Source organism: Anoplophora glabripennis, unplaced genomic scaffold (assembly GCF_000390285.2).
Source record: "Anoplophora glabripennis isolate ALB-LARVAE unplaced genomic scaffold, Agla_2.0 scaffold1222, whole genome shotgun sequence".
NCBI classification, from domain to species: domain Eukaryota; kingdom Metazoa; phylum Arthropoda; class Insecta; order Coleoptera; family Cerambycidae; genus Anoplophora; species Anoplophora glabripennis.
The window spans coordinates 88,824-98,532 of record NW_019425975.1 but is presented as its reverse complement, the minus strand read 5'-3'; the positions used below and the strand labels follow the sequence as shown (position 1 = coordinate 98,532).

The following is a 9,709-nucleotide window of genomic DNA, read 5'->3' as shown; positions in this document are numbered from 1 at the left end:
GAATATGTTGCTTTGAGTACCTAGGATATAAAACATAGGTAAATACTTTAAATTGTTTTCAAATTACAGAATGGAAAGTCACAAATATTTTTTAACAATCAATATACATTTATTTGAAAACCTATCATACTCAGATACCGTCCATATCAATAGTTTTCACTTTGTTAAAATAATTTACAACTCTCTTTTTGATTTTTGAAGTAAAATTTTTATAGTTACCTACATGAAAAATATCAAATTTCTTATTTTGCCATCGGAAAAAAAAGCGCCACACCAAATATTTTGGTTCAGGGCTTAAAATGATGTTCAAGTATTGTAGAAACAGGAAATCTTATTATTTTGGAGTGACTCGAAAATTTCAGGAGCACCGTGCCATATCTCATTTATGTTATAAAAGTGATTTCCAATTTTTTATTGCTCTCTTCTACTTACCCCTAGAAAAGTTCTCAAAGTCATAGCGGCAAATGGTCCAATCTCTAGATACAGTTCCCTGTTGCACCTCATCAGCATAATAACCATCATTTTTTGCACTCTTTCGGATTCCTCATACCAATTGCTGTTACATAAAGCCATTCCTATTTCAGATCCCTTGAAATTTTGTGAAGAAAATGAAATATTAAAATTACACGATAGTTTTTAATGCAATTGAAAATTAAATACGAAATATTTTTAAAAGAAATTTATTAATAAATTGAAAATTCATTATTTTCTATTCGAATAAGTACGTACATGTACCATTATTTCGTTGGCATACCAATAGTACACCAGTACTCTAAGAAACAAGCTAAAAGCTAACTGACTGCTGTATATAGTGTTGGGTAGAGTCATTTCCGTCTGAAAAAGGAAAATTGGGTTATAAATTTACAGCAAATTAACACTTATTAATTCAGATAAACAAAATATGCACAGTTATGGGCCTCTACAATTTAGAAGATATTATCTTCAGTTCGGGAAAAAAAATATTTAAATTTTTATACGATGACATAGATGAAGGAGGTCAATAAAAATCTTAATGGTGTATGAAAAACTATATACTTGCAATTAGTAGGTATATATTCTGTAAAGTAATGTAATGTATTCTGCAAAGAAGCCGACACTCCAATGCAAAGCAGGTATTATCCTGCTTAGTTTGCTTCTATTAAATCATTTCTAATTAATTGCTCTGGGTACTGGACATTAAAATATGCTCATAACAAGAACCAATATGGTCTTGCTCAAACGATTTTTATTAATCGTATACACTACATTTTATGCTTACGAAGTATTTACTTGTGACAATTCTTCTGATATCTCTCCGAAATAAGAACAAACGGATTTGGATCAGTCATTTAAAAACTATTGATTGGTTGAAGATATATCCCTCAATTTTGGTACACTTCAGTTTCATATAAAATTTTAGCATTAGCTTATCAGTGGTGTTAGTTACTTTATTATTAAATGGTTTGCCTCCTTGTGACGCTTGGTATCCCGACAAAGCCGTGCACTGCGTTGTTTCTACAAGCGAGATAAAGTGACGACAACGTTCATAGTAACTGTATGTACATTGTACCATATTTGCAAATTCTAATAAATGAATTCGTAGAGTGGCATCGGAATTATGAAAGGTCTGAGGGACTTCAATAGCCAAGATTAGAGAATAGCCATTCCCAGATTATCTTCTTTTACAAATTTAGCTAACCCATTTTTAATGAAAGCTTTTTTCTTTTCTTCATAAAGTCGACTATTTAAGACTAGTTCAAAAACCGTGACAAGCAGGATCGTATGTAAAAGTCGATTACACTGTTTTAATTTCTTAGCAGTTAGAAGTAACACGTTATGGAAAGGTTGAAGTTTAGCAAGTTACTTTCTGCGTGAGTGCAAAAATGTGCGAACAGCCGCTTTTCCAGCGTAGGCTGTAGGTCAGGATCCTTTTGTGGGCTTTTGGTAAAGGTTAGAGCTACGGTTAGCAGAAGGTAAACAAAATTTTGTTTTTTGAGTGATATTATTGGAGGACAATCTACTAAACAATTGGACTGTACCAAGTTTGAAGTCTATAAGTTGAATTGTAGATAGAGATTAGGACTCTTGTTAGGAAATAACCATAAATTTTGACTTTTTTTCTTTATACCAGAGAAACAGTATTGAAAGTTTGTTCTACAGTCGCTTACATTTTATATAATCAATAATTAAATGCAGCGGTATTTTCCTATTTCCCATAATTAGCCGATATAAAAGTGATCCCTTTGTTTACTTTTATGAAACATCTAAAATTGACGTCACTTACCACAAGCAAAGTTAGTACTCCAGAAGCTAACTCCACAGAACTCAGTAAAAAATCTAAAACCATTATATTCTTCATTATTAAGTTGTATTCATTTATGTATCTGAAAATTAATTTACTTTTCATTAAGTTGTCATATTAATTCAAAAATGAAAACCATACAATTCCATAACAATACCATTTGATCACGTTATAGAAAAGAAGTAAATATAACGTAATTTGATTTGCTCAAAATGTTTTGCCTTACTCGATAATTTCTTGGTGCTTCAATATGCACTCCCTGAGGGTGATATAGCTGGCTTCTTCCTGACTACAGTGTAACTGATCCTTTATATTCATCGCAAACTCTTGAAAATTGGAAAGAATCAACTTCAGAATCTTAATTTGGCCCACACCAAATATTATGAGACTAAACGCGAAGATGTCTGAGCTGGCAATAAAAGTGGTGGCCATGAAAGCGTCGATCTGTTCCCAGATATAAGTAAGGACATAGTGCTTTTGCTGGTCAAATGGATACCAAGTGCTCAAAGGCAAAGCTTTGATGACTACCGTCTCGTTTCTGTTGGGGTAGTACTTTATGGTGTCTTCCACGTATAAGGGGTGTATAAAGTACAAAATAGCAACTAAAAATACACAATTGTCAATAGCAAGAACCGATGGAAAACAACATACCAATGCTCTCTTTTCTGAAAATATAACAGCAACTCACCCAAGTAGACATTAACAAGAAATATTTTGTTACAAGTTTGGTTCTGCCTTGCATGCCGGTTATATATTTCAATTATTTCGTCATTTCCACTGTTCATCATCTTTTCTTCCAACTTGAATACATTCTGAATGATATTCTTCACTCTCTCCGTCTTGATGGCATTGACTCTCAATATTGCTACAAAGTTTAGTAGTGTTATGCAAAGGTTAGCGACTATTTCATCCACATCCAACACCTCATCGGTTACGATGATGAAGAGCTGGATTATAGCGGTAAGAACGTAAAGTAGGTAGTAACAGAAAATGCATTTGGAGTAAACGTCGTATATTTTTCTTAAAACTGGGTTGTCTTCGAATATAAATGGCCATACTCCTAGCACTGCGCTTATGTATATTGTTATTTTCAGGTGTTCGTTTTTCGGAAAGATCTACAATGTTAAAAAGTGGAATTACATTAAAAAATATTACTATCATTTGTTGTAGGAGGAGGTACATGAATAGAACGAGTAGTTGTGGAAATGTGTTGTTTTAGTACGTTTTATAATACAATTAAATAGAAGCATAGAAACAGGTTCGAACTGACTATACTGATTTACGTTTTTAGTGTATATTAATTTTACATTTTAATAAAATAGAATAATCTCTATGTTAAATTAACTGGTGTAAATTTCAATTTTAAATTAAATAACGATTTTTCACTGACCATTTAACATGACTTCATAATTTTTTGTCTTGTTTTGAAAATGAACAACTTATTACACTTACCATTCTGTTTACAGCTGTTGCAGAAATCAAACTGATATATTTAATATTAACCGAATAGACCCTAAGTACAACAGTGATTTGTCATGTAATTGAGTGTCTTTAACGACGTCCTTCTTGCAATTTTCTCCATAAAGATTTCATAAAACACCTGTTATTTTTCTCTTATTATGCAAATTGTAATCGTTTTGAAACATTTCTATACATTAATTATTTACAACTGTTATGTCTGAATTTTATTTTACATAAATATGCTAGTAAGTATTTTAAGGTTTAATGGTAACTTTTGAAATACAAAATATAAAAGTGTAGTCACTAAATAACTATACACATAGATCAATTGTAATTAATGAGAAAAATACAGACAGCAGAACAAACACAGTTATCTTTTTCTGAATTAATAATAACTTGTTGCAGAAATTTGTTACGCCAAATACTAAAAATTTCCCCTTCTTGTCACAATAATTAAAATTTAATTTATCTATTAATTAATAAACAAGTCAACCAAAACTGTTCCAAAACAAGGAAAAACGTGTACAACGGAAGACCACAGATTCGTGGACACAAAATAGGCAGATTTAGGCTAATTCAACTATATCCGAAATCGCTTCGTTTGGCCGCTAGATGGCCTCAAAGTTCGATAAAATTTATTGAATTTTGTAAATAACTCGAAAACGTAATATTTGATTTCGATTATTTTTGGGGTGTGGACTCTTGCTTTCAATCTACACATTTTGGTGTTATACAGAGTGTTTTCTTAAACTTACAACGCCTACAATATTGATGTAGATATGGTGATTATATCGGTTATGGAACAAGAGGCGTTATAAGCGAAATTTCTTCCACGGCATTTAAAATTCATTCCTCGGTTTTTACAAAATGAAGTGAACCCCTGTCTCCTCCACCTCCTCCGAGATTCAGGCAAAGATTTCCACTGTCACGCCCTCGTTTACCACAACCATTAAGGTAATAGTATTTGGCATATATTTAGCCGGAAAACGTTATGCATACAAGCAAAGCGCTGTTAATGCATTTTGTCATATTTCGCCATAAATTAAAACAGCATACATTAATTTTACATATAAACAGTAATAAGACACTATGAAAACCGCAGTAGTGCATACTCATTAAAAACTTCAAACATTTCTTTTACTTTTGGTGAATATCTCCAAAGTTTTTTGGATAAATTGTGAATCTCCCTGTATATTTGTCCAAGGTTCCATAATATTTTTTATAATTCTGTCTAGTTATCATTTACAGCATATTTTTTTCAATAATATAGAGCTCACGAGCATCACCTTTGAGCAGTGTATTCAACGAGGGGTACATGAGGACATCTAAAGGGGTACGATTTCTTAGAATAGATGGGAAAGGAAAAAATTTAGTTTAGTTTATTTACCAAGTATGTACTTTTAGTAGTTTTAATTAAAGCGTCCAAATGTTGCTGAAATTCCTCAGCCACGTCTTCTTTTCTTAATGGGGAATAAACAAGCACACATTCACTAAAATTTAGAAAATGTCTATGTTTCAAAAAATAAATGTAGTACTTTGAAACAATCTTATTCTGCTGTGATCCACGAAGAGCTCCATATTTCTTACACACAAGAAGCAAATGATTTTTAATAATCCCAAACAAGTTTGGCGAATAAATTTCTGGCCCGCATTCTTGTAATAAATACATTAAAAATTTTAGGTTCCGATGATACATTTTAATTTCACTAACTTTTTTGCAAAACTTGCATAAAACGTATTTCTCAAACCGCTCCATTTTTCAATTGTACAACACAACGATTTTAAAGAAAATGGTCAAATAACGTCAAAAGTCACGATTACCTTGTTTGACATGGATTCCATGGCCTTCTTAATAATATATACATATGAATTTTATTGATATTACATAGTGCTTAAGGTTCTTTGTAAGAAAATATATTTCTACCAACTTTAGTAAAATGAGTATGTGGAAAACTGAGGGATTGATCTACTATCGACTTATTTTTTATTATTTTGCTTAACTAAAGTTGGTAAAAATATATTTTATTGCAAAAAAACTTGAAGCAGTATATATAATCAAAGTAACTTACATACATATAACATTAGGTTAAATAAAATACAACTAACTATTGTGAAATTTTCTTACCGAATACCACTCTAGCTTCAATTAAAAACTGGAAATTTTTTCTTGCACACGAATATTTTTTAGAAAATTCTCCCTCGTCTTCGACTCGGGAGAATTTTCAAAATATTCGTGTGCTCGAAAAAATTTCCAGTAATAATTGAAGCTCTAGTGGTATTATAAGTGAAAATATTTACCTTGTATCTAATATTTAACCTTAGCTTACTAATTAAAACTAAAGTATATTTATTCTAACTTTGGTAATACTAAAATTTAAAAGAGGGGCTACTGGAATAATTTTTTTGAAGGGGTCCTTGAAAGGAAAAAGTTGAATACCACTGCTCTAGAGGATAAAGTCCATTAACCACATTTTTTAGCAGCAAATGAACATAAAAACTGGGGTCCCATTTAGTTAAAAAATATTTTATAGAGATAATCTCTTTAAATCTCAGTGTGAAGTTTATTATGCATAACATTAATTTTAAATATCCTGAGATCTTCATTAATTATAAATAATATAGGTACGTATTAATTTAATTTACTAATTTTTTGTTATAGGTATTCAAACAGAGATAGGGAGAACATCAGGCCTTCAATTAAGCACTTCATTTGCTAGTCACTGCTAAAAACATCAGACATTAAACGGATATTTTTCCACCGCACTTAATACCCAGCTATATTCCAAAAGAGACTAAGTGGTTTTAGGTAAAGGTAAATAATGTGCCGCTGTTAAATGAAGTTTTCTTTTTATTAGGTTAGACAAAGGCCCTCGCTCATCAGGTAGGGGGACAAAAGAGATAGAGAGCGAGGATCTATATTATGGGTTTTCGGCTAATACGTCGGATCATAGAACAACGCTGAGGAGTCTACGAACCAATTACAGGAGTTAGAACCGACTTTTTCTAACAAACAGTCGCATAAATACATGTTCGGCCTGATGGAGTGTGCATCGGGCTTTGTCATCGTCGAGTCCGTAAGATTTTTATTGTTGTTCACCTAGGCCGTCGCAATTCGTTTCTATTGAGCCTCTGATACGTTTGATATGCAGCTGCAAGTAGGTGTCACACTGTGGGGATTTCGCGGAAAAAAGTCATATGTTCAATATACTATTAATGCAATATGCAATGGTATTTTCAAATTTCGAAATAACTGTTACAATCAAATCAAAAAGAATTACTTTGATCAGACTACTAGTTTTTTTTTAACCGTTTCAAACTCATTATGGAGGATATTTCAATAAGCTAAAATTGAAAAAAATATACACTGCAGAGACTTTTATTTTCTGTTTAAAAATATTTGTATGAAAAGAATAAAGAAGCCCTATTTCTCCAAACACTTGGACCTCTAATTTTAGCTACATTTGCCTACAGTTGGAAACCACTACCAACACATTGTCTAATACCAGCTTCTACATTTTAAGTCAATTTCAAGTGCTCCTAGGTGTTCCTTTTTAATTAGTTGCATTTATAACGGAACGCTACATAGGGAATTAGCTTCGTTCGAGTTCGTAAATTCGGAAGGGTGGGGAGCGCTGGGTGCTGCAACCTGACACGCATTTTCATACATAATATTTTTGGTTTCTAATACATACTTATAGAGTAATAGATACTGGTATTAAGTGTTGATTCCTGCATATAACTCAATTTTTTTAGTTTTGATACTTGTACCCCTTTGCTTTTCACCCCCTAATATATATATATATATTTTAATCTGAATTATTTTATGTTCTACTATATAAATAAAATTACGGCAGTCATTAAATTACTATATTTAAAAAAAAAACTTTTTTTCCTCACCTCCATACAAAAATCCCTAGTGTGTGTCGTAACAACACTATACAGTTTTTATAAATGATTAAAAGTCACGTGAGCGCCGAGTTTAGGCAACCAACATTGCACGGCTGATACTGTCAACTAAAAATCCCTAAATCTTAGCGTCGCTAGTATTAATGATTCGTTTATAACGAACAATGCCAAACCGTTACGGCTGCGCACGAGATGATGAGATCACTGATTCTGTGGACTAAAATTGATATAAATATTATTGATTGAATTTTGAGTGAAATTGCACCTAATTTTTTTTTGTGGTTTTCTATTTGATTCAAATTTTATGGCGTCCAATTTTTTAAATAATCGTACTTTGGGAATTGTTTACGTGGGATATACATATTGATAAAAAATTTAAGAAATGTTATTTATGCAGAGCGATTCAGTCATAATGTCATTAATTTTAAGAAAAGATAGAGAAAAATGAGTATAATGTGATGGCGTGATTAAAAAAAAAAATTAAATGCATATTTAAGGTGAAAGAAAATATTTTCAAATCATTATTTAACCTCCCTGTAAGCCTTCGGGCTTACAGAAAATGTTCAAATACATTACCGTTACCGTCTATGCACAAGTGTACATGTTGGATAGATGAGCGGCGGATGCGATAGAATACACCAGGGTTGTTACATATTTCTTCAGCAGCATCTTCGATACGATTCCGCAACTGCTCTACATTCTCTACCTCGGTGTGATACACGACAGATTTCATATAACCCCATATACAAAAGTCCATAAGATTTAGGTCCGGCGAGCGCGCTGGCCGTCTTATGGGCCCTCCTCTCCCTATCCACCGATTTGGATATTGATCGTCTAAAAATCCACGGACATCGCGAGCAAAATGGGCCGGAGCTCCGTCGTTCATGTGCCACATATCCCGTAGCATCTGAAGGGGAAGGTTTTCAAACAATTCTACTACTATTTTCGACCTAGGCTAATCTGTCCAGGTCACTAACCTTCTAACCCACTTTTGACTTGCACGTGCACTATATGACTGTAGTAGGATCGTATTCGATGTAAAGTATAGCAAAAAGTTTGTAAATGTAAACTTTGGTGTACTTATTGTTTTTGAGAAAGTAATATGTTTTTTATCTGTTTAAAATGCCAGCACGAATAAAACAGCATTCATCCGTCCAGAGCACTTTGTTAATAAAGTTAGGTTCTACTGCACTTCGATTTAGAAACCAATTGCAAAATTCAAGACGATTGGGGAAATCAGCTGGTTCCAAAGCTTGAACTTTTTGAAAATGGTACGGGTTGAGTGAATTCTCACGCAATATCTGCCAAACTTTGGTTTGTGATATCTCCAATCCTCTTGAAATTGTTCTTGTGAAAATAGTAGGCTGCTCCTCGACTAAATTTAAAACAGCCTCTATCACATTTAAGTCATTTTGTCGATGTCCTGCACGTTCACTGCGCGGTATGATAGACCCCGTGTCACGAAGACGTTGCACGGGTTGCACAATTGTCCGCGGGCTTGGGAAGTTCTGTCTATCAGGGAAACGCCTCCGATATTCAATTGCAGCGGCATTTGCGTTCTGTACACACTCTCCGTATAAAATCACCATATCCACATATTCGGCATTCGTATACAAAGCTATCACGACCGACACTTTAAACAATCCGAAATAAACTAACGGTTTCGGGTGTCTTTCCAATCCACATCCCCTCTCCATCTGTTTGGTGTTATGTTTACTCCTTTGCTGGAAAAATGCGGGAGATATGGAGGGTGGTAGATATGAAAGATGCTTTAAATTGATAATGGTTTTGTAACCGTGTGTAGTGCATTTTGTATATTCGAGTATTTAGTGTGGCCGACTTTTTTTATTTGATAAAATACGATGTGCCTACAAACCTCTGCTTTATTTATTTTCTTTTAACGAAAGTTGACTTCGAGACGCATGCTCCTTTATTTACTTGCATACGTTTAACGCGGAACCCAAAGAAAATGTGAACCACAGATTATGATGTGAACTTGGCAACGCTGGTCGCTTCAGCTGACGACTGATTCGTGACATTACGTTACACAATTTTCCGAGC

At 33.2% G+C, this 9,709-nt stretch overlaps 2 protein-coding genes across 2 annotated transcripts; both read right to left on the bottom strand.

Moving 5' to 3' along the window:
• Positions 1–5: 5 nt before the first annotated feature.
• On the bottom strand, positions 6–2,338 carry LOC108913923 (odorant receptor Or2-like; the record flags this gene model as incomplete). Its single annotated transcript, XM_023457215.1, has 4 exons — positions 2,264–2,338; positions 730–834; positions 433–588; positions 6–20 (listed from the first exon to the last, which is right to left on the bottom strand). Coding segments are annotated over exons 1-4 (351 nt in total), but the record flags the coding sequence as incomplete, so codon positions are not given.
• Positions 2,339–2,503: 165 nt separating this feature from the next.
• LOC111693083 lies at positions 2,504–3,787 on the bottom strand. Its single transcript, XM_023457214.1, has 3 exons — positions 3,734–3,787; positions 2,970–3,396; positions 2,504–2,883 (listed from the first exon to the last, which is right to left on the bottom strand). The coding sequence occupies exons 1-3, from the start codon at positions 3,734–3,736 to the stop codon at positions 2,504–2,506; spliced, it is 810 nt and encodes a 269-aa protein (XP_023312982.1). The 5' UTR covers positions 3,737–3,787.
• Positions 3,788–9,709: the final 5,922 nt, after the last annotated feature.